The 26,204-nt window shown below is 38.0% G+C and overlaps 1 protein-coding gene and 1 long non-coding RNA gene across 15 annotated transcripts in view; one reads left to right on the plus strand and one right to left on the minus strand.

The window, feature by feature from the left end:
• The window catches only part of LOC116232411 (uncharacterized), a 46,830-nt gene that overhangs the window by 10,178 nt on the left and 10,448 nt on the right, over positions 1–26,204 (plus strand). For 6 of the 11 annotated variants that reach the window (XR_016459036.1, XR_016459033.1, XR_016459031.1 and 3 more), the window contains exons 4-6: positions 16,495–16,593; positions 21,003–21,077; positions 22,143–22,203. This is a non-coding gene — a long non-coding RNA (uncharacterized LOC116232411). Of the gene's footprint in view, positions 1–7,913; positions 8,000–16,494; positions 16,594–21,002; positions 21,078–21,176; positions 21,254–22,142; positions 22,220–26,204 lie in introns of all 11 variants that reach the window. The other 5 variants (XR_016459032.1, XR_016459038.1, XR_016459039.1 and 2 more) reach the window with 4 other exon arrangements.
• Positions 387–26,204, minus strand: part of STXBP4 (syntaxin binding protein 4) — a 58,744-nt gene continuing 32,926 nt past the window's right edge. For 3 of the 4 annotated variants that reach the window (XM_031598715.2, XM_090121740.1, XM_090121742.1), the window contains 2 exons: positions 15,081–15,138; positions 387–6,865 (listed from right to left, as the gene is read on the minus strand). In XM_031598715.2, coding sequence (XP_031454575.2) covers positions 6,751–6,865; positions 15,081–15,138 — 173 coding nt within the window. In that variant the 3' untranslated portion in view covers positions 387–6,750. Of the gene's footprint in view, positions 6,866–14,471; positions 14,717–15,080; positions 15,139–26,204 lie in introns of those variants that run through there. The other variant, XM_090121741.1, reaches the window with a different exon arrangement.

The raw sequence follows: 26,204 nt of genomic DNA on the forward strand, positions 1-26,204 counted from the left end.
AAGCCTTCAGCCTCAATTGCAGAGCCATGCTTCTTATCGCAGGCATTTGGGATTACTGCAGGCTGTTTGGAGGTGTCAGAGCTGTGGTCTTTCCCTCAGAAACATGGTAGGTGATGGTGAGAAGGGCAGAAGTACAGCAGGTGGATGTTGGAATCAGCAACTCGAACTACTAAAGTCAGCCATTACTGCATGCCACTGCTTCCACCCCCAGCAGCACCATGTCCCTCAACTTACCTTTCCAACTTGTCTGCAGCAGAAATTATAGATCTTTCTCCTTAAGTGGAGAACTATTTTTCTCAGCCACATCAGAAATCAAATTGCTAATTACTGTGTTTATCACCTCCCTAGGAAGTAATCATCCCTCACCACAGAGACCTCGTGTAGAACTCTCTTGTGCCATGAAAAACTTCATTCCTGCAGGCTGAGAAATTTTTTTCTGAGAAGGAATCTGTATTTTCTGAATGTGCTGAAGTTACTGAGGTCTTTTCCTTCACTTCCCTGAAATTGTATCAATTTGTAACTAGGTTAATTTGTGTGTATACGTAACAGTGAGGACAAGCAGTTATAACAAATCTGACTAAAATGGACTCCAGAGCTTTGAGCCAAACATCTCTGAGCACAGCACTTATCTTCAGCCAGCCACAGGACTTTCTTCTTGGTGTGCATTTACCGCCATTTTGTCTTTAAAATATGATGTGCTGCTGGAATCTAAACAGTTTTTGGAGCACTGTAGCCCATATTAGCTGCTACTTCAGCACATAAAATTGTAACCAGTTAAGCACATAGGTATTTTTGAGAACTTAAGTTAAAGTGACTGTACTACATGCCAAAGATGAGCAGAGAAATGAACAAGATAAGATTAATTGCATTTACACATTTTCCTTTAATGATAAGAGGCTTCCTTTCAGTTGCATCTTCCAAATAGCCAACTAATAAGACAATCAGTCTTTAACTCTGCAGGTGTCCTATTTCCTGTTCCTCTGCACCTTTATCATTTACAACACTTTCTGTACTTAATTTTAAGGAACAGGATGTTCTGAGAGTGACAGGCAGCTTTCTTAATGGGCTCATCAGCTCCTCTTCATGCCATGACATCAATTATGTACAGTTGTCTTTGACTTGGAATTTGTAACCCCCATGGTGACTAATTACAGTACCTAATGTTAGAGTCCCTGGTGGCACGGGCTAGAGATTAATAAACGCAGTTCAGCCTGCTGCCTGGGGATGGAAAGCTCCACAATCCCTGGGGAGCTCAGGGCTCTTAGATTTTTGAGGCCACTGTAGTTGGAAAGGAATGGTGATTACCATTCCTTTTTGGAGTTTGGAGTTTGTTACCATCCTCTTTGGAGTAAAAATGAAAACATGAGAAGGAATCCCAATGCTAAGGTCATCTCCTTCCCGTATCAATGCTATTACTTTTTTATTTTAGGCCACAAACATCATTTTATATCTTAATCACGTTTTAGAGAATTCACATACAAGAGCAAGGAATGTTCTTAATGATAATAATTGGACCATAGGGAAATGATGACTTAATAGGTAGAGAGCAGGGTACTTTAAAAGAGATTAAGGCATTTCTGATGAATTTGTGGCTTCTAGGAGTCAGGGTGAAATTGCACCAAACTGCAGGGAGAAACTTATCCAAACTGTGGCAGAACTGCTGATTTGCCATAGTTTCTTTTACTCAAGAGATCTTTGGGTAATGGTATCAGACTACCAATTCTCTTGTTGAGGCAATTTAAAAGGGATGAATCTCTTTGAAAGCAGGAATCCAAAATCAGAGACGGCCTTATGGATTCAGGGGCAAACTCTGCAGGGAATACACTAACTTCCCAGATAACTTCCCAAGTGGGCATAACTGGGAGGAAGGTGTGCATTGGGTTTTTTTTTTTTTCCCATATGTTCCCTTTGAATGAGCAGTTTTAACTAGTTTGAATTTGATTTGGGTACCATACCATGGTGACAAAATCAGTATTGGTCATTAGATTTTAACTTCCCATTCTAATTCTTAATTTATCTCAAAAGAATGTTACAAAAAATATCAACCTACTAGATCCGTGGCACCATTAGCCACTATGTGTTGAAAGAAGAGTCTGGAATGAGCAATGAATAATCAAGCTACCAAAAATGCAAAAAGAACCTGGATGGTACTACCTGTGAGACAGCTGGTATTTTTAGTATTATGTGAAATCAATCCCCAGGGAAAGGCAAAGCTAGTTACAGAGGACAAAGGGCAGGCTTTATTCATTAGTAGCTGATTTTTGGTACAGTATCGTTGTAGGCTGTGAGTAGAAGGACTTACTAAGATATTTAGGTACCTAAACATGCCTAGCAGCATTTATAGCAGCATCTAAGTAGGTTAGGTACCTAATTCCCATTAACTCCATCAACTTCTTTAAGCTGCTAAACATCATTGTAAAGCTGGTACCAGTGTGAGCTGACAGGTGCCTCTATTTAAACGGAGGTGGCTGTACTCATTAGCAGCAGCTGAAGTCTAAGCTCATGTTTCTTGCTCAGCTCAAGAAATGCACTAGAAGCTACCTGGGAAACATTAATGCTTACTTCAAACATAGCACCAAAACTCAGTGTCCTTTTTGCAAATTCTGATCTGAGTGACTTTTGCACAGTTCTACCTTAAATTAAATCAGAAACAAAATTTCAAGTTAGCTCAGGAGTTAGAATCGCCCTTTGAGGGTAACTATGTGAGAACTGAAAGGGGAAGTTCTCAGTGCAGAATCTCATACTAAAGCAAACCTGTGTGAATCCTGAAGGCTCTAAGTGAGGTTGTGTCCATGTGAATGTGGGTTGTGACCCTTGCCTTGTGTTAAATATCTGTGCACAGATAGCAACTGTTTCTGTCTTCCTGATTGATCTATACAGGCTCCATGTATATGCTTACACATCTGTATCTTTTCTGCACACTTTACTGCAGAAGACTGGCAGGGCAGCCATTATACTGGCCTGCCTGTAGAACACCAGTGGCTTAGCACAGGTTAGGCAGTGTGGCTGTGCTCCTGCCAGCACAGGTGCCTGAACATTTATTCACAGAATGGCCAGCTTGCGTATGCATGCATGCATGCATATATTTATTGCATGGAGTTGATGAAAGAATCATCTGATTTATTGACATCCTGAGTAGTGTTACAAGGAAATTACTTAGCACCTGCAAAGCTGAATATCTAATATGCCAATGTGGGTATCTGTGCTAAGCTATTTGTTTTGATGACAGCAAATGTGCCATTTAAAGTTTACAGTATTTGTGGTATTTGAAGGGCAGAGTGGTGCAAATATTCAGGTACCAGAAGTATTTTTCAGTGTCACCTTTATATGAAAAGTAAATAAGAGATACAGGGATTATTTATGGCCTTGTGGCCATTCCTTTCTAAAGCTGTACTTTCATTACTTTAAAGGCTATGAAGTGCACTTTTTTTTTTGTCCACATTATTTTTTAATTCTGCAGTGAGAATGGAAGCCATTGTTTACAGCACTGTATATTTTGACAACTGTTCTTTACAAATTCTTCTAAAGTTATCCTAGAACCATCTTCTCAATATACATAGTTCAGTTCAATCAAAATAATTTCACAAAATATTTCACAGAAAGGAAGAGACAAGGGGAGATACAGAGAAATATCCTAGGAAACAAGCATGCCAGCATACAAAAATAGATTAGAACATTTGGAAATTGTAGGTATGAAAATGTAGCCTCAATAGCAGAGCAGTTGAACTAGCGGATTTTCTGAAGAGGTAATGCTTACCAGTGAAGAAGCTAGATAGATGCAGAGATCTATTTCTAATGACTTTAATTTCTAGGCAAATTTATAAGAGAAAGAAACAGTCTCCATGTTTCTGAAATGTTCTCATCTGGGGGTGGAGATGGTAAGCAGAGCTGGCAGAATGCCAGCATTGTGCCTTGATTTCTTCTTCTCTCGTGCACAGCAGGCTGTGCATTGCATTCTCAGAGCAAGAGATCATTACCAGCTCCTCAGGAAGGGCAAGCAGTATGTACATAGCTGTCCTCCTCCAGCTGATCCAACAGAAGGACAGTTTTAAATTGCTGCTAGGTCTCTAGAAAGCCTCTTCTGATGAAGTCTTCCTGATCCATAGCTTCTGCCCCTAAATAGCTTCTCCTATGAGGAACACTCAACTAGCTGTCAAAAAGCCAGCAGCAGAATAAATCAAGACTGTGAGGGTCAAGTGGAGCTTCAAACCTCTCTGGAGCAGAACTGGAAAACTGGAGTCTATATGCAGTCTGGCTATCATGGAAGCATGAACTGAAAGCGCCTGTCATAAAGCATCCAAATGACTTCTAAGGCTACAGGAAATATTGCAAGGCATTTAGAACCTCACGTACAGTTTATGGGTCACAAGTCTATGCCATTTCAGAAAAGGTACTTAAATAATGATGCATCTAGAGTGCTCAACTGAAACTGAAGCACACACTGTGTTTTCACACTGTGCTCTCAGGAAACACAAAGGAGACCACGAAGCACATAGGGGTCACTGGAGCAAAATACGAGTGAAGCACAGGTGTTATTGTTGTGAGAAGTTTTCTCAGAACTATATGCTATTGTGGGTCTGCTGAGAAAACTCCTACCTAATCCACCTGTGTAGATTCATGGATAACGTGGTTCTGACCTACTTAAAAGTACAAAACATTTTTTCCTATTTGCTTATTCAGTGTATCCTGACATCTCCTTCCAGCAAGGACTGCAAAAAAAACTTTCATGAGCTGCACTTTGTTCCTACAGGAAGAACATTTGGTGATGTGCTCTACAGCTCACAGGCCATATGCAGTAGATTGCTGCACGGCTGTTCAAAGAAGAGACTTGACTTGGGTTTTTAAAAATTGTATATTATTTTAGATTCAAAAGGATCAGCAGCCACTGTGTGCCTGACTTGGCACAGCTCTGCAATGCTAAGGATGGAGAGTATGGCACAGATACCAGAACTAGGAGGAAGTCTGGGCTTTAGACACCTAGCTTGCTCTGAAAGTAATGCCTCCTCTTTATTTCCACGGAAAACACAACAAACATAGTGAGCACAATTTGACAACAAATTCTCAGCTACAAAACAGTATTTTTCAATGTAGACACCACTGTGAGCTATACATTTTTACCAGCAATGAATAGTAGCCTGCATGTTGCGCTTGTAAAAATCTGTACCAGCAGAGGTGACTTCGCTCCAAAAAAATTTTTCTACCTGGAGGAATTCAATTTCACACTTGTTGCATACGCCTTTCCATGTCAGACTGCCCCTCTGCTGCCATCTGTCATATGGCAACAAAATGGAAGGGAATATTGGCAGAAAGGTTGGGCCTCTACTGCCATACCACCAACATCTGCCTCTGACATCATGGGCCAACATCATACAACAGGAGGCATTGCTTTTGGAGCATCCCTGGTACATTCTTCTAGATGCTTGGATTTTTAATACCACATCTGTTGGAGACAGACCTCCAAAAAATGTGACTGCAAGTCCTCATTTCTTTGTATGGGCCAACAGAGGAGAGCTGGAGTGGAGAAGGGTTCCCAACCATTTCAGAGAGGTTTAGAAGTCCTAAGTGTGTGCCTCAAAAAATGCAGGTTGCAGCCTGTGCCTTCCTCACACTGTTACAGTACTGTTCTCCTTGGCCTGAAGTTTAGTAATAGGGTTTTCCTTTGGGAGATTCATCAGTGCTTCTGCAAAGTTTCAGATCCTTCTTTCATTTATTAGTCAACACCTACCATATACATATATATATAAAATACATACACAAAGTCTCTAGAAAAATATAGCACTGAATCATATATATATAAAGCTAGCATCATATGTTGTTGTGAATAATGAGATTTAAAATATCTTGTGCTACTCAGGTGCAGCGAAACCTGTTCACTTAGATTGCAGTAGCACCCCATCATTTTCTTTATCCTCTTTAAATCATCACCAGTGTTTACAAAATGATTTTGTTCTACTTGAAGACCGGTTTTGAGGAGGTGACTGATTTCTGCTGATCCTGGAGGTGGTTTCACAGGTTTCATTGTACTTGAAACTTCACAGCTTCTACTGAAGTATTTGATGCATGTATGTATCAGTTTAGCAGAGTACAGAAGTAGAATAATTTTCTTTCTTGCCACATATTGTTGACCGAGTATGGTGTCCTCTACCAAAACTGCTTCTTTTTGTTTGACAGCTTATCAAAGATTCATTTTCCTAAAGCCCAACCTTAAAAGTAATCAGGGCTGCAATACTTGTAATTTGTAACTGCCAAATTTCTGTTAGCAAAACTCATTCACAAATTTCTTCTATAAAAATAAGATTATTCAATAGTTACACAAAAGGCATCCATCTGCATTACACTCATTAGCATTGGTCTTAAAAAAAAAGCAGACCTTGCATATTTCAGCAAACCATCAGATGGAATTTATCACAGTGTCCAATGGCTGTCACGCTCGTCAGTGACAATAGAAAATTTCACTTTGAGTCAGTGGAGTTATGCTGCTACAGAAGTAATGAATTGGGTCCTAAGATTCACAACTGATCCCTACACAGCTGGGGAAGTTACGGACTAAGAGAAACTTCTGCAGTGCCTGCATATTTTGAGGCACCCAAAAATAAAGCCATGTAAATAAACAGCAGAACCCCCTTGGACTTCATGGGGAGAAGTGTCACTGGGTACTACTATGTTACGAGATAACATTAGAATAAAATGTGTGCTGCTTCTCTCTAATGTTTGGAAATCAGACAAACTACTTTCAGTCAGCAGATGCCCTCAGTGGCTCTTGGATCCTGGAGGTTCTCTTATTCCATCGTCATCATCCTCAGAGCAGAGCAAGCTTAATGCGCTTGTTACAGGATGGATCCATGATGTTGTCTGTGTCACGTGGCTAAAAAAGAAAAGAAATGCCATCAGCAATCTAGAAGGCTTACCAATCTCTGAAACAGGAAATGACAGATGATCCATTTTCAGGCCTTGTGTTATCATTACAATACTTTCAAATACTGAATTCTCTTTGTCTTGCTAACTAGGAGATGTTACAAACAAAATGAGGAGTCTTCTGGATGCTAGAATCTGGAAAGTTTCACTTCCAAATAAATGAGAGAGTGCTTATCTGGGAGATTCCTGATTCAGACTAGCAACATTTCCTGTTAATGAATAAAACTGACCCAGCAACAAGGAAAAGCCCAGACTATCAAAGTCTCAAAAAAAGCCACATCGAGCTGGCAAGGTATTAACATTGCCATCATAGCAATTAGAGAGTAAGGCATTGTGGATAAGAGGAAGTTGACTGAATACTCATCATTAATATTTCTCACAGAAAAAGAAGTTGATGAATAAACCCGAACAAGGGTGTGCTTTGCGTAAGTAATAAAAAGGAGTATTATTTTTTTAAAGGCTTAAACCCTATACTTGAAAAGCAGTCTGAGCTGCTTGATATTTTTGTTAAGCTTCCATATGAATGGAAAGAACCTGCTCAAACTCAGTGAGGACAGATAAATGGGATGGGCTTATTGTCTGAGGGTGAGAACACTGTACACCCTATGATTGGTAGCATGCATGCTAGCCATACTGTGTGTGGGCAAGACACAGCCTCTTCTCCCTTCTGGAATAATGTGTTCTTGGTAAAGGAAATAGCTTCTTTTGACTTAAAAAATCTTGCTAATAAATTCACTGTTTTTATAGTCAGGCCAGTGCAAAGATAAATTTCTTAATACACGTTCTTTAGAAAAAGTTGCTGAAAAATATGGCATATTTAATATAAACTGTAAAAGACAAGCAGTTCTCCTCAGTAAGTCTCACAACTACTAACTGTACCTAAAACTCATTTCTGTACTCACATTTCTGGTGCATAATTTTAACTAAACATGAAGTGTTGTGATGAAACTACTCTAGATTTACCTTTTCAAGTGAAAAGTTTGCATTTTTATCTTCAGGAATGCTATACAGAATATCTGATAATGGAAATTGATTCACTGAAGTAGGATTTTGTGGGTCAGAGTTCCATCACACTGACTTACAGGTATGGAGACTGCTTTCCATCTACCTGCGTTAAGACAGAACTCCTTCCAATACCTGAGGAATCATGGGAGCTGAAAGAAATAGATTCCATCCATTCATTCACTGCCAATGCAAGATTTATCACCTGCAGTACCATTTCAAGTGTTTATACTGCCTTTAATCAAGCCATTTCTCAGCAACCCATTACTGAACTTAAATAAGAACCAATTTATTTTTGAATTTGTTTTCTCATTTGATATTTACCCGTAGCAGGCCTTGACCTGCTGCATACCTTAGAAGTCAATTCTTTCAAACTTGCACTAAACTTCATCTCATGCTTCTAGCAGTTCAGTTTGTTTTAAACCTCTTGTTAAAATCCTTACTAGCAAATAACTCTTATAAATAAATGTTAAGTCCAGATAGCATGTAAAAAGCAGTTGTAGAAAGACATAGATTGTAAGTAAACACAGTATGCACAGATGATTTAGGTAAAGAATAGATGTATAAACCCCCTGCTATTTATTTTTAGCTCCCTACAAGTGCTGTGGCTAAAAAGCTTTGACATAATCAGTCTGAAGAGATAATCCCAGATTTACTGGTTTGCAGAACATTCCTGTATTAGAAATACATCCTCTCTGATTTGTGTTAGGGCCATCAATATGAGCAAGAGGGAATACAAACCTACTTCTATAGGCATTTTGGGAAGGCTTCTTGTATATATGAAAATCAGATTATTTGAAATTAAACATCCTTCCCTTCCCTTCCCTTCCCTTCCCTTCCCTTCCCTTCCCTTCCCTTCCCTTCCCTTCCCTTCCCTTCCCTTCCCTTCCCTTCCCTTCCCTTCCCTTCCCTTCCCTTCCCTTCCCTTCCCTTCCCTTCCCTTCCCTTCCCTTCCCTTCCCTTCCCTTCCCATTTGTTAAAATTGGTTTAAAAGTGGGCTTTTTTTCAAGGCACAGAGTGTATAAAAGTACCCAAGGAGCTGCTAGTCCTGAAGGATGGCACTGACATTACCTTTCCTTAGCTGCAGGAAGATTGAGAGCACTTGTCACTGTGTCCTAAGGTGCCATAAATGTTATTTTTTCTTTAATGTCCCTCAGGGAGAAGGTTTGGGCTTAATGGTAATTAAAGCTTGAGGGATATAAAGTGAAAGAAGAGACTCTCACTATTTATTCCTTGATAAAATAGTTGTCTACTAAGAAAAATGTATGAGCAATCTCAGAAGTCTGTTATCACTAGCAAGATTTACTCATCTGAACGGCATGCTCGATCATTAAAAATTACCAACAACAAACTAATGAGCCAATTGAAAATGAAAGCAGTAATAAAAATGGGATCGGAGCCAAAGCTGAATAAGCCCAAAGGTTTGAGTGATAGGATATACAAACTTCTCACAGTTTCACAAGTCTGACCTGAATTCCTCCTCGCACTAGTTTTAGCCAGCTGCTGTTAACCCTACAGTGCTGTGTTAACCAGTGCGGTTACTCACAGTCCTATGAGTGCCTCCCAAGGCCTCACATGAAACACACATGGAGAAAACCCTTACTGTGCACTGCTCTGCCTCTGATGGCTCTCCCCAGACGCAGGATCCCAAGAGTACTGATTCAGCCCATAAATGCCCCAGCACAGGGAAACTTCCTGGGAGCCTGAACTTTCCATTGTCCAGCTCTATTTATAGAAGTTGCTAAATAGGTGAAAACCAGACCTTTGATCACACCAGGCTAAGAGCAGAAATACCCAGCAGAGGCAACAGAAATCAACGCACTGATTTCAGTCGAATTTACAAAGCTTGAGCAAAACAGTAATTTCAGCTTTAAGTATTTCCTTACTGAAATGTTAACAGCTGCCTCGTAAGACACGTCAGAACCTGGACACAGCAGTGTTTGTGGAAGCTGAAAGAATGCTTCTCCATTTTGGTTCTTGAAATTAAAAAACAAACAAAAAAATTATCCAACCAAAAGCAGCTTAAGGTCTCAACATTCTTGTGTTACAAGCTCATGTTATCATAAAATCCAAAGCCAAGTTTTCTGGTTGCACATCTGAGGCTATTTTTCTTACAGTCATGTAACTAGTGAAAACCAGACTAGCAGAATTCCCTACAACCTAATCATTTGCTGATAATACACTTCCAAACCTTAGAAATTATTGTGAATTTTCATCTTATCTCACATTACTACCTGTAAGTCTTTTTGTTAGCAAAAAGTCTACCTCTGTAGAGGGAGTTAGGAGCAGAGCTCATCTTTGATTCATTCCCACTGCATGCTCAGTGCAGCAGATCACAGTTTCTCTTAGTTTGCTACTCTGAAGTCACTGAAATATAAACCTTACTGGAACATGCAGTTTACTCTTAGATCACCTCTGCTACAATTTGATTTTAATTGAGCTTGATTTCTTCTTAGATCACCTGTGGTCAACTAGTATATTGCAATATACTAATACATACTGGAATAAAATAGCAGGGGAAAAACCAAACACATCAACGTGCTACGTTTTTGGGTTCTTTGTAACGCAGAGGAGATGTGTAGAGTGCACTTACAAAAGGAACAGGTTTGTTTTTTCAATTGAGCACACTAAATAAAATCAACTGTGATTTATTTTCCATTTACGATGATACCTTTAGCTCTACTTCACTGTTTACACTACAGAAGTTCATTTATCACACATGCTTTGCTATTCTTAGTTGAGTCACAAAATCATAAACAGTTTCTGTGAATGCCCAGCTTTCAGTAGAATTGGCTCCTTCCCATACAAAACCAAAAGAAATAGAATATGATAAAGTAAGTTCAATTTGTTATTTTCCAAACTAGAAGCATGATTTTAGGGATGATTTCAAAAGCTACCAGAACACAATTTGTGTTTTTATTAATCTGTATTGTAAGTATTGCTTGTCTTCTACTCTCAGTTATACTGACATGCTTTCAGAGCACCTTCTGTGCCTGCTTTGTCACACTGAAATACACAGTGCTTCAATGTGAAGCTTCTCATTTTTAGGTAAGTTAATGAAAGATAATCCTAAATCAAACATTACCATTTCCTTTTTAATATAAGATAGAAAGTCCATATGTCCTAATTCATCTAACAGAAAGCATCCCAAAACATTAAAGTCTTTGGGAACTTCTGTGTGTCTTTTAGGCAAATTTAATTTAAGATAAATGTTCTTGAGAAAAATAACAGTTAATATGGAATAGCTGGAACCCAGTCCTGTTAAAAAGCTAGAAGAAGTGTTTACAGGGGCAAAATTCACAGCTGGTCCTTACAAACTGTATACATATGTAAGCAGTGGGTGGGAGTGGGAGGGAGAATAGCAAGGCCCTACCTAATTATAGGTGCCAGTCTCATGATACAGAGCTGCCATATGTTAAAGGTGAATGTAGTGGGAGGGTGGAAGAGATTAACTTTGATAGGTTTTCTGAGGAAAAAAAAGAGTGTCCTAGCTATACTGTAAGTAGAATAGCATAGTTCAGTTGGAAGGGACCTTCAAAGATCATCAGGTGCACATCGGAACAGCATGCTTGCATAGGTGGTGGAAACTTCCTCACTGGAAATATCCAGGCCTTGGTTTGACTGGACTCTCATTTACTTTTCAACAGAAGGTTTGATGACTTGACCTCCAGAGATTCCTTCTGATCTAGACTTAGGATTTTCTTCTCTGATTTTGGAATTGCAGTGGACTGCTGAAAAACCCACTGGGCTACGTTCAGTTGTCACTTTAAGTTAATGAGGTCAAATCTCAGCTCTTCTGAAACAAATTCACCGATGTAAACAGGGATAGAAATACCAAGGGTAAAATAGTGAAGAAGCAGGCATGTATTTCTATCAGACATCATGTGAGGGGGCATGAATCTGGAGCTGCAAGTGAATCAATGATTGTATTGCTGGCAGGCAAAATAAAATAATGCTTGCACTATCCTTTAAAGTATATCAGATTACTTCAAAACATATCTGGGGCCAAATTCGACTTTTCCTCTTCAGCAGGAAGAGAGCAGAGCTACATTAGCAATGAAGCTGATCGCTGCCTTTTAGTCTATTGGCATAATTTTTGTCCTTTTGATAACTTACTTTATATTATATTGCAGAACACTGAAACTTGCTTTTTCTGCAATGTATACTGAAACATAACTCAGCGAGGCATACAGCGCTATCTGATACTGCATGGTAAATCTACATGCATGACCTTAGTGCCCAGCATAGAGGTGCGTGAGTTTATGACACACTAGCAGTCTTAAAGCTAATTTCCTCTCACTTGCCTCACTTGCACTTTGTGACTGATCCTTAGCAACTTGGTTGATTGATAGTAATTTACTGTGAAACTGAAATCGTTCCCTGAGTAAAAGAGGTGATTTCAGAAAGTTGTCTGCAGGTACATACGGGTGGACAAGACGACTCTTTCCACAGTAGATGGAGAGCAGTTTAGTGCCTTAGGAATAGAGCCATGTAAATGTTTTATTCATGTCATTTATTCACATAAGTGGGTTTTCACTTCAGTGTGTAACACAAGCCAGCTGGTTTGCTTCTTTTAAACTCTGATTTCTCATGCACTTCATATTGCTACACCCCCTTCTGAGATATTTATGGGAATTTCACAGCAAGCTGTCTCAAGCTTATGTGCTATTAAGATTCCATTCTGGGGTGTTTACCACATTAGATTTATAGCATATAGATTTATGGACTCAGCTAGTTGATGGCACAATAAAGCACAATGGAACTGAAGGCAACTGCTAAATAATTCTTACACCCCTCATGGCTTTGGATCTTCTAAACCTCAAAGAATAAAAGGATTAATATTCACAGCCAAAGAGAACAAGTTTACAGTACCAGGACAGTGAATTATCAACTATTCAGCTAAGTCCCATTTAAACAAATTAATTTAATTATCTGAATTGTCTAATTCAGATATGGATGAGCTGATAAAGATGGATCTCAAGCAAGTTCCTCCTAGAAAAGGATTTTTTCAATGATATTTTCAATATTAGATAGAATTTTATCTTGAAATTTCTTCAAGCTATGTTAGAAACAAGAGACTTGCAACCCTTGTTCCTTTCTCCAAAGAACTGTCTGAGATGAATACTGAAGAGGTATGAATTTTCAAGCCTATGAAGAGTCTGGCTTACACTCTGTACATACATTTGGCAACAAAGATATAAACAAAATTAGGAAATAGGTAAAAAAATACTAATTAATATCATATTTTACCCTAGCATTCAGTTAATTCCATTCTAATGAAGTGAATTAAGACCTCTTAACAAAAGTGGTTGTTCCATTCAGAACATGACAGGTGATTTCATTCTCTTCTCTGCAGTTAAAACGGATAGATTTTCCTTGCCAGCCACAAAAAGGCTGGCATGGAGAGCTTCACAGGACAAGTTAAAGAAGGTAGCAATGATGGAAAACCCAGGGCTCCATCATTTGGAATGATGGGAGCATGTTAAGAGGAGGAAAGAACATTTTTGATCCATTAATGGTCAAAGGCCAGATATACAAAAGTTCCTGAAAAACTTGTTCATGTGATCTGTTCAGTTCAGATCTGTAGTTTCAACAAGTGGGGGCAATGTGAAAAGCATGGGAAGCTTTCTGAAATTAACTTCTACCACCTGGACCAGATGATTCCGCTGTTGCTAATAAGCATCTTATTAATACAGCTGCAACAGTTCCACATCCAAGTGCAGATCCTAAGAGCTCTTGAGCAAACGCAGCTTTCTGCTGAGACACCCAAAAGCACTTGTATGAAAAACACTAGTAACAAAACCAGGAAAAAGTGTTAGATTTCTTTTATTCTGTTGCTAGTGTATTATTTGCATAATTCTCTCTTCAAGTTCAGTTCCCAGTTATGCTGGTATAAGCCTGTATTCCAAGTGCTTTACCCAGAACAGAACTGAGCATCCACCTTAAGCATCCGACTGTGCCATAACGTCTCCCTGTATCAACAGATGGAGACCAAGTGAACAGTGCTCTGCTTAATACTTGCTCTTGTATTTATTTGCATTGTTATGAAATTGGCTGCTGATTTATTTTCATTTCCTACATTATTTGCCTACAATTTTATTTTTTATAAATCCCATGTAGTAATGTATATCTGTCTGAAAATAAAAGCCACCCTTTGACTAGAGCTGGAATGCACTATTGTATATGGTGTGTTTGAAAACCCCTGCAAAAAAAACCAACAAATCATGTCTGCTTTAATACATGTAGCCTGAGGCACAATGGGATGAGTCAAGGACAAGAGAGCAACCCAAAAAACCAAAAAAACCCAACTTCCTGCTTTTCTTCACTAGCTAATATATAACCTTCATTGTTATTTATGTGACTTTTGCAAGAGTTTGGGATAAAAGCAGTTGCATCTCAGTGCAAAGATTTGCTGCCTTTCATGTCTTTTAAGAGACTTCAGGGAAATCTTCCTGCAAAATAAGACCTAAACAGTATGTAAATTTCAGTAGCTGAAATAATTTGCTATAAAGTAAGCAGTCATTCATGATGTATATGGAATGGTGATAAATTATATTTTCTCAACAATTGTTTCTGTCTTTTAGAGGAATAGTAAAACTATTACATGAATTAGTTTTCACTATATTCTGGAAAAAAAACCAACAGTGCTTTACAGCAACAGAACAACTGATTCCCACAGAAGGGAACAGGAGATCACATTAAAAAAAAGTCATCAGTAGCTGCAGATAGCTCAGAGACAAGGCTGAATTCATTGCTAAAGCAGTTCTCCCCAAGATACCCATTCAGGACAGGAGGTGACCTGAAAAACGATGATCCTTCTAGTTACAATGTGCTATGAGTGCTGCAGAATCAGGAGAGCAGACAGAACTCCACCTTCCAGAACAACTGATACATTTGGTAGGACTGCTGGATTCTGGGGTCCTTAATGCCACAATGGGACTAAAATCCATGGATAAAACAAGACTGGTATCTTCTAAAAATCCAGCTCTCAGAATTCTTCCACTTCCCCCAGAATATAAGAATGTTTTCAAATGGATATATTTACTCTACAAATTTTAGGGAATTTTTTTTCTTCTTCTGTATATAATTAAATCTAGGTTTAAAAACGCAGTTAGATGGGATTTTATTTTACCTCCAACCCATTTCCTCTCAGAAATACTCACTTGATAAAATATTTGATTCCATCTGCTGTATAAGCTTCTTCCCATCCATAAGGTAGACCTACAATGAAATAAAAAAAAAAAGATGTCTCAAAATTTAGGTGACACAAGGAACAAATGGTTTGGAAATGGCGTAAGTTCAAGGCATTTCATGAAAAGATTATAAACAAATTCTTACTCTTTTTGTCATAGATGATAATATAAGCAATGCAATTTAATAAATATTTGCTACACAAAGAAGCTATGAACCACTCAATGATTTTATTACTAGCATTTCTCTTCCAGAAGCTGACAGTCTGGTCAAATTGGAGTGCAGCAGTTCAGTCTTTTGAACTTTTCTTGCAATTCACACCCTTATAATGTCAGCAAAAAGAACCCTGTGGTTTACTGAGGTCTGTTTTCATTTGTTTTTATAACTTTTCATTCAGATGGCCATATAAAGTGGGAGTATGGACAGAATCAGCTCCTCTACTGTCTGGTTTATCACCGTCTTCTGTGCTTATACATAATTATGTGGAAATTTAAATGAACTCCAAGACATTCAGAGTGTCAAAGAAAAATGTGAGCAGGCATGCATACATCTGTATGCTTGTCTATAGATACAGATCTTGAGAAAGGTTAACTTAATAAGTGCACTGCTTAATTTTGTGACTTAAGCAAACATTTCTAGAAGCTAGAAGTATTTCATACTGCAAAATTTAGTGTAAATTAAGAAATATTTGTGAAAGGTTAACATTTTCATATGTAATATAAAACTGCTCCCTCTTTCCCTTTTGCAATTATCAGCCATGCTAATCTTCAAAATCCAGTCTAAGATTTTGTCGTTAGGTGAAAAGTATCCCTTGCATGAGAAAGATGAGCAATACTGTCAGTAGGGTACTACACTATGGCACAAAACATCCAGTTCTCATAGGGAGCTTATTTTTTAATTAATAGATGTTTAAAACCAACTACGGAGCTTGAAAAGTTCTGGAGAAAGAAGCATCAGTGTGCAAAAATGTTCCTGATATATGCTTTTATGTTACTGTACTGTAATGAAGATAAGAGAAAGAAAATCCTAAAAATCCCTTCATTTTTTTTTTGTAGACTAGAAATATATACATGCAATTAAAAGATGCATGAAAATTGTTCTGCAAGAGCTTTAGCTTGAAAGTCATCTGGAAATGTTACTGTCTTACAAGTTACACTATTTTTGTTCAAGTCACAGTCAATCTCCAAGACCAGCTCATTAGAACCATCTGTGAGCCTGCTTTAGATTTAAAACTTGTATTTGGAAAACATGCTGGCCTGCACACACCATATGATCTTCGAAATCTTCGTACCAAAGCATGCCCTAAGTGCACACATTTTCTGGGAGGGAAATTCTTTCTTAAAACACTGATTTTCTTTTCTCAAATTGTCACGTCTTTGTTTCTAGTGCGTTCCTCTTCAAAATCAGGAAAGGGATGGCTTCAGTTCTCAAAGAGAAACAAGGTTCATCACAGCTACGGAAGCACTGGCACAGACCAGCTAAGAGGTAATCACAGCTGTATGCAGACACCACGTGATGAATTATAAGCATGTCTACCAAAACTCAGAATTCAGATGGGTGACATGAGAACAAATGCTTGTGTGCATCACAGTTTTGTACAGCTTTGAAAAGGAAAGAGCACATCGATCACATCTTTCCTCTCACTTTTGCCCCATGTTTCCCACTTATCTCAAGTGTCTTCACATTTTCAATTTAGCATAAGCCTATGTAATTTGGTCTTCAGAACTTTCTACCTACTGCCTTTGAGAAGGAATAATCCACAGCCACTTCCCTTTAATACAAAGTAGTTGCTGTGTAACAGTTTTCAGGCTTTGATTCCTACAGATGAAAGTAGGAAAGGATGTTTTTAAGTTATAAATACACTAGACATCATCACTAATTCTTCCCTTCCTTCCCATAGATCGTGGGAATTTTATTCAACTTGGATATTTTCTAATGATAAGAATGGGAATAGGATTCATCCTTCAATTGCTACCATCTTCCTTGGCCTTTCCTCATTCCTGCATAAAACACAAATCCAAAACAAGTGACAACACACTTGCTCTGTTAAGAATAAAACCTCAGCATCTACTCTGTGCTCACTCTGATCCCACATGTCACCTGTTTCATTCATCACTGATAATTACACTTTTTATGCTGGTAATTTGTCTAAAATTATTTCATTTTTTTTTCCTTCTAAATAAAGGCTGGCATGTAGGTAGCAATGATAACTGACGCTCTGTATTCTTTTCTCAACCATGAAAGACTGCTTTTCATAAATAGTGAATACATTTGTCAGCTGTAAATGAAACTCCAGAGATAACTCTACAGCTTTATTTGCCTTTCTGACTTAATATGCATTAGTTTGTATATCCTACTCAATCTCCATATTCTTCAAAGCTCCACCTTCATATTTTTTAATGCCTTAGTTTTCCACATTTTTTTTCTTTCACTGTTAGTCTTTGACCACTGTTCTCTTCATGCCTTTCTCTCACATTAGATTTATAGTTATTTCTCTACGCTCTTGGTATTTCCCATGGTAGCCAGGAGGCTCACATTCTTTGCCTTGTATTTCCCCAGACATCATCTTCACTTACTTCCAGCTCACTTTCTCCATGAATCATTCAAAAGTTGATCTACTTGCTAGTGCCGTGTTTTTTTCACACCCTCTGGGGTCAGATTTGTTGTCTTTCCTAGGATTTGCTTTGGAAGACTGCGAAGCTCCCACCTGGGGTAAATGGGAGGTAAAGGAGCTCAAACAGGCAGAAACATAGTCTGGAAGACAGCATTTAGCCTATATAACCCATGGCAGTCTTAGGTTTCCTACATGTTTATCATTTCTTCTGTGAATTGCTACATTCTTTGATGAAACTTCATAAATAATATATCTTAGCTGTAGTTGTCAGCATGTATAATCTTTTAAAAGAGTCAGATTTGCAGTATTTAAAAATAATTTCCTTACAGCAGAAAATACAAGGCTTCTAGCTATTCAGATCTTTACAATTATTTGTCTTTTGCAAGGTAAGAAGGTAATAATACAAAAGTAATGATGTATGCAAAACAAAAGGAATACATCCAAAGCACCCTTTGCCCAAAAATAATAAAGAGTCTCCCTAGAGAGCATATTAACCAAAATATATTATAGCCTACCATTATTTGGTTCAGAATATACGCATCTAATTAGGCTTAATGCAAAGGAGAAGTATATAATTTTATGCAAAAAAGAAAAACAGCAAACTGCTTGCTGCTGTATGTGCCAGTACTGCTGCAGCTGCTACAGAGCAAGAAGACAGTATCCGTGGTGACTGCTTGCCTTCTGAGCTGCAAGATGCCTGCTGCAATAACCAACGTATAAAGTTCCCACTGCTTAAGGCAGAGAGGGAATGAAACCCTGGGGCTAACCAAATTTTTTTCCTGCTACTACATGAAGTGTGGATCTCAGTGATCTTGTTTACTTCTTTGGTTCAACAGGACAAAGAAAACGCATTGATACTTAACTGATTGCACTAAATAGAACAATAAACATAAGGCCAAATTATAAACTTGTACAGGGTGAAAGAAACGGAAGATTTTGCCCATGTACCCTCCTTCATGCCTCAGGATAGCTCTCCTGGAACAAAAGATGCATGCTATATCAAAGGTACATCATTAAACGAGCAAGGAGGAAAGCAGAGAATTTAGGGAGGAACCTCATTTTACTGGGCAGTTATCAAACCTGTAAGGAGTGCAGAAATGTTATTCCTGTTCTTCACTAAGTTAAGTACAATATCAGACAGGAAATATGGAGAACAGCAGATGAGACTAATAGTTGGAGAGACTACAGCACAAGCATTCAGTTGAATCTAAAGAGAATTATTTCCCTAATGAATAAATAGTGCAGTCCAAAATATTTTGGTTTTAATATTTTTTGATGACAAAATTACTTAAAGAAATAAAGAGATTCACAGACTGTAGTAAGAATGGATCAAAAATTTACTGTTCACTACTATTCAATTACCTCCTTGCAATTTATATTTAATATTACAATTCTCCAAAATGATGAAGTTTTTGAAGAAATAGTAATTATCTGTACATCTGTTAGAAAAGGTTTCCTAAAGGACACTATTAAACAGTTTTCTCAATCTTTGGATAAATTCTGATCTCTTTCCAACATCCAGCTATAGAGCAATATGCTCTTGTTCACACTCAAACCTTCCTCTAATGGCCTCAGTAGTCATGCAAAACTCATCAGTTAGGATCTCCAGTGCCTCTGGCTCTTCTCTTTGAGCTATCTAGGCCATGCAAAGGAGACTGAAAGCCGAAGATCCAACTTGCTGATCATCTGATGTCTGGTCTCAGGCTCCTGAGTGCTACTGGAATATGGGAATATCCCAGATAGACTGGAGACATCAATGATGCAGGACTGGCAGAGAAACTCCTGTGTGAGTTATGCTATTCGGCACAGCTAAGGCAAAAATTTGTGAAGGAATACTCATCCCTGTTTGTCAAGTGTGGTCAGCAGGGCTCAGGCATAAAATGGCTCTTTGTTTTTTGAGGCTGCCAATAATATACACTACATTTTAGTGCTTACTTGCAAGTTAATTATAAAAACAGTTAGAGGTCCAGGAAAACAGCTTCCAGAAGAGAGTTTGCACTTCTGGCATTTGTTTGTGTGACACTTTATTCTTTAGAGCATTTCAAGTGCTTTTCCCACAAACAAATGGACTCTATTTTATGAATAATACTCTAAGGGGACATTCAATTCTTGTCTTTCACATATCAAATTCAATTCTAAAGAAATTATTTTTTTCTTCTTTTGTTTGTGGTGATTTAATAGAACAAAGATGGAGTCAGTAGTTTTCAAGTGGAGACATCTGGGAAATACTGGCAATTGAAATTTATGCTAATTTAGAGTATGGTTGGCAGGGTGGCTTGTCTCCAGTCAGCAGTGTTCCTAGAAACCAAGCTTTAGGAAAAATACTGTTCTTATTTTGGTTACACAGAACGTGGTGAAAGATGACCTTGTGCCTTCCATTTCCTATTGATCATATGATACTGACCCATCTATGTCAGCAAACATATTCATCTCTTACGGAGACAAATGCACTGCACTGAGTGGTAATTAGGTACTAGGAGAGTTATAAAAAAGAAAAATCACATGGTGAAAGCTTAGAAACATCTTGTTTTTACTGGAACACTGGCTTATATGATCAACTTTAAGATCTTTCTGATAATTTTCAAATTATGAACTATTAAAAGTGTATTTCTTCTAATAATTGCCCTTGAAGAACTTGGTACAGTTACCAGAAACAGCATGGATACAATGGAAATGTTAAGATATGAACAATGATCAGTCAGATGGCTTATTTCTGGAAACAAGACTGAATAACCTCTGATCAGTACCTGGGGATCAGACATTACTGTAGGTGCACTTTTTTTCCTAGCTTAGGAATTAGGAAATCCAAATTTGAACAAATTCTTCCTAGAATGCACTCTTAAGTTCAAGTGAGAGCAATAGTCATCCAGGCACTGAGGTTACTAATAGGTGCCTTCAAGAATCACATTCCTGAAACATTATTAAAAAAAAAAGCTATCCCTTCAGAAGCTGAATGCTATTAAAACAAAAAATAAATGTTTTTCAACTAACTACTAATATTCTCTATTTAAATACAGTTTTACATTCTGTAGGATCCAATTATTAATGCTGTAATTAAAAAGAGAAGTGAGCAGTCTAGCTGAGGCCTGTTTTTATGCAGGAGGTTAGCAGTGTAATGAAAAATAAGCACACCGCACTTAATTAAGGCAATAGAATGCTTTCTTCTGCTTAGCTGATGGCAATCAGATGCATACAACAAAACACAATGATGCAGAAACAGCAGAAGTCACCATACTGTACAGTAACATCACTATAAAATATTCTGACTTCCTTTTTGAAGGAATGGAAAGACGACAGCAAATAACTGAGCCGTACTGAGTCTGTCTGCTTCAGCAATGGATGCTGTTCTTCTAAGGTATGCTGTAGAAGAGCTTATTTTTGTGAGAACAAGCTAAGGTACATAAGCCATTATCAACTGACAGAAAACCACTGACCTTTGGATAAATCCTTTTAGCCCAGAGGGAACGCTGACGATCCAGCATGCCATTAGCTAGGCACTGGCCTGATCCTGTGCATCTGCACCAACTATTGGTAAGAAACTGAGAATGTCTCTTAAGCATGCAGAATGCCCAAGAGAGACTGCATTCCCTGAAATTCCAACATGAAAGGAATTTAAAATAATACTGATTATTTTTGTAATGAGAAACCTTCTAGAAAACATGCATTATTTAATAACTTACACTGAAAACCACAAGCTGTTTATTTCTTGTATTCACTATTAACACGACTGTCTATGATCAGTTAAGAGCACACAATTATTTTCACAACACACAATAGTTACTATACAATCAGAGAAATGGTCCATAGCTGGGGAAGAAATCTGCACCAAGGCCTTATATACATTATATTTTAATACTGGCTCCAAGTTCATTCCCAGGCTAAAAAAGCTAAATTCATAGAAGTAAAGTGTTCTCTTGAGTACATTCTTGTACTAAGCCAGCGCTGTCCTCTTCCAGCTAATTTCACTAATGTGGAATAATACATTCTGACTTCAAAAGCCAATCCTCTGCACACAAGGCATGCAGGACTAAGTGGGAACAGCCTGGAATACTTCAGTGCACAGACCTGCTCCAAATCATATTTTTTTCCACAGCCTCCCTTTCTCTTGCTCCCCTGGTTACTATTCCCTCTGTTCTGGAATTCATTTGTCCCCTCCTCTCCTCACTGGATCAAATCCTCTTGTCACCATCTATTGTGCCACCCACCCACTTCCATCACTGTCATCTCGCACCGCTCCCTGACGCATTTGTTAAATATAAGTTTAATTAGAAAGCGTTCATTGGTAGCAAATGAAAAAGCCTAAAATTAGAATTGGACAGAAGTTGTCTGAGATTTAAAAAGTAATACTATTACATGATATGCCTTTATTGCTAAGCAATATCTTACTTTTATGCACTGATGATGAAATTAAACCATGCAGGGGCTGGCACGTACCACCTACAATCAGAGAGACACACAGCTACTTTCTGCTGAGCTCCACAGTAAGTATGGACCAAAGTAAGTAATAAATACTTTTTTGTTATGAAGCAAGAATTGTGAGAATACATTAAAACAACACCCTTTCAGCCTGTTACTAAAGCTACTGTAACTACACCTGAGTAAAAGAAGGGTTTTATTTATAGACAGACGTGACTTCAGGATCAGTATATTATAACAATTAAGTCAAATGTTCCTAGAAACTAAGATAGATGCCTTTTTTTCCATAATAAATCTGAAGAAAAATAAATTCACTAATTCGCCTTATACCAAAATTAGCATATTTATTTTATCCTAATTGTGGAAGATTCCAACGTAATAATTGTACTAATCACTAGTAGGAGCCAAAATCACCACCCACAACTTCCTGTTCATGATATACATGCTTCATGGGATGAGATGACAGATTTAGTACGAGACTTATGTATATCTTGTACCTCATTTGGGTCTCCTTCATAAGCACCAAGCAATTATGTTTTGCTATTGCAAATTCTCAAAGTACACTTTTGAAATCTTCCTATTCCACTTTTGGCAATCAACTGCTTCTGTGCCTCTTTCCATTTCAATTTTCACATTTGTGCACCACATATACCATGTATGTCTAAGTAACTCTGCTAGCCCTCAGCTTCTCACTCCTACCTACTGAAAAGAAGTGAAAAAAATGTGCCAACTGAAGGAACTGACAGAGCAGCACATTGCCCCTCCTATACAAGATGAGCACTGATGGCTTCAGCATGCACCGACACTCCGAGCAAGGGGAAACCACAAGCATTAATCCACTCTCAGGGTGCTCCTAACTGTATAGCCACGGAAAATTAACTCAGCATTAACTGCACAAACAGCTTTGGTTGTGCTTCCTACTGTAATGGTTACCTAATGTTTTGGCACCTGAAATGATGAGATAGTTACTCCCTGACTGGTGTGCAGATACATGCACCCCAACAGACATCTGGGCACCCTCCTCTCCTGACAGCCAGCATCCTGGCCTGACCTGTGCTGGTGGGTCAAAAACAGCCCGGAGCTTGAGACACTATCTGGAATTGAGAACATATGGGTTCAATTCCTGTGTCTGACTTTCTCGAATGGGAGCAATTTGCATGCTACAAAATTGAGAAGTATTTCTGTTTTCTTCTCCCTCGTGTCAAGGACTTTGTACAGTAATTAATTGTTAATACACGTAAAAAAAATTCTAATCATTATGTCAACAGAAATGAAGACGAGGGAACTTCGGAAGTACCTACCATCCGGCACAGTTGTTGATTCTACAGAGTTTTGACTGTAGTTTCCATAGTTACTGAGAGCAAGTATGGGAAGAGGCACAAAGTCATTTAATTTTTTCATAGCTGGGTCACAGTATGAACTGAACACGTGCAAAGACTTTTAAAGATTCGTTCCTTAATGAAGTCTTCTTATCAGAGATGCTGGAAATTTACTTAACAAGTCTGTCCTAATCTTGTTAGAGCATCTGCATTTTAAGGTATAATAATATCACTTACTTGTTTTTCATTATTAAAATGTTTTGATTAGAAAGTCAGTACAGACAGTGCCTATTCAAAAGCTGATTCATCTTTTCTCATTAAAGGTAAGTGAATGGAAAAGGAATAAATTGCTTTTCTAGCAGCAGCAACAGAATTTGAAAATCTAGGTCACGTTAAAGAACTCTTAAATACAGGCTTTACACATTGAATTGTCTTTCTCATTGCTGTGAAACACTGGGAATAAAATACATGTTCAATCACCAGTAAATTAGCTAGCAATTTGTTCATGTACTTGCTTTAAAGTATCACTTCATGATACTTTAAATACTTTTTTTTAATGTGATCAGATGATAAAATTATTCTGTCCTTCTAAGCATCACCTTTTATGTAGCTTCTCTGCTTGTACATAACTTCAATTTGGAATGTTCTGATTCTTGGACATGAATTTAAACCTGTGGGTCTAATTTCTAGATCCTGTAGGAATATCAACAAGACAGACCAGTTAGGTGAAAGCGTTATTCCTCACTTGCAGCAAAATGTGCTTTTAATCCACGTCAGGAAAGTTCAGGTATAACTCACGATTTGAAAACCATCTGTGAATGGACATTTCTTTGAAATGGCATTAAAAAACAAGATTAGAATTTTGTAAGGTCTTGACTAACTGGATCAGTAGTTTGAAAAAAACCTGGGGTGTAACTCAGTAAGGACGAAAAGCCAAGTACTGCCCTCGATACAAGAACACGGGTAGGTCTGGCTGGCCCTTGGTTCAGGGGAAGAGGCTGTGGAAGCCCAGGAAAGCACCAACTTCATGTAAGTCAGTAACATGAAACTAACCGGGAAGAGGAACACGTGTACCAGTCTAAGAGCTCGTATGCTATATCTTAAAGCAAAGAAACCGATTAGTCCATTTTATTTCCCATAGGAAGGTCTCAATTACATAGCATAATGCAATGTTGATGAACTGGAAAGAATCCAGAGAAACAAAAGAGTGATAAAACAGCCAGAAGACAAGCTTTGTGAGCAAAAAATGAGCAAACTGGTATTAGTGGCTTATTTTGGGAGCCAAAAATTCAATGGTGAAATGATATCTTCAAATATATTAAAAGGTACCACAAAGAGGAACATACTAGGATGTTTTCAGTAACCACTGGGATGAGGAAAAGCAGCAATGGACTTAAACCACAATGAGGAGGATTTAGGCCAAAGGAAAACCCTCCTAATGGCAAAGATAATTAAGCATGGGAATCGTTTAGAAAAGCCAAGAAGTAGAATATGTTTCACAAGCACCTGTCTGGATTCATGTAGGTGTAATTGCTGAAGGCAGGCAGGTGCTCTACCTAATTGCTGGAGATTCTTTCTAACCATATGTTTTCAGATTCATTAGTTCTATTCCAAGTACTGTCTGAGTGCTAGTTTTGGAAGCTTCTGTGTGATTTACATTACATATAGACATTTCTTCTGCTTCCCATTCACAAGGCATTTTTATACCTCATATTCACAGAAGTAATACACGTACATTACGTTATGTACCAAACAAGTCTTCACTTGTCTCCTTCCAAGTATTTACTGTAAAATCAAACCCATCCTGGCCAAAGAAACAGGCTTTATGGCTTTTTTTAGGTTGCAAGATAGCACTTCAACACACACCCTATCAATCACATTAAAACTGAACAGAAAACCCAAAGGTAAAACTAAGAGCTTTTGCTGTCTGCAAAACCATTAAACCCCAATGTGGCCTCACTAGGCTTATTTATTTATTTAACATTACAGACACTGCTTTTAAGTTCAGGTATTTACTTAATGAGCCTTGTTTTCTATCAAGAAGAGCAGGAAACCAGAATACCAGTGCTGCTAATTAACAAATGTAACATCTATACCTTTAAAGCACACAGCACAGATCTTAAGATTACTATTTTTGCTAGTCAAAAACAATGGGAGCTGTATAGATGCTTTAAGGACATATGTTGTATAATTTAATAGGTCTCCTCCATTTCTGATTTGAGTAACTCACTGAAATATTTATGGCCTTACCAGAACAGTGAATATACAGTTATCTCTTCAGTTGTTATTATACTGCTCTTTCTCAAGCAGCTCTTTCTGTCAGGAAGAAAAGGTACATTCTGAGTTTATTAGCTGGAAGTATATTAAAGCTATGCTGTCCTCCTAATGCAGAAGTGTCCCTAGAAAGATACCTCACACGGAATTATTTTCGTGCTCTGACACTGAAAAAATAAAAACATAGCAGCATGAGCAAGTGCCAGCAATCTGAAAATATTCATGGGGTCAATGGAAGGGAAGAATTTTGATATCTGGTCTCTGCGAATGCATCTTTAATACCACTATGCTAATTAATAAAAGTCAAGATAGCCACAGTGTGCCTGTCTTACACTTACATCTAGATTTCAATGCACATAAATCAGAAAGGCAGGGGAAAACATCCAGTGCTTACCTATTAACTTCTCCACAACTTTCCCAATCAGCTAAGCCAAATAGCTGTACAAAATCATACCATTGCCATGTCCTTAATT

Source organism: Phasianus colchicus, chromosome 20 (assembly GCF_987193195.1).
Source record: "Phasianus colchicus chromosome 20, bPhaCol1.hap1.1, whole genome shotgun sequence".
NCBI lineage: Eukaryota > Metazoa > Chordata > Aves > Galliformes > Phasianidae > Phasianus > Phasianus colchicus.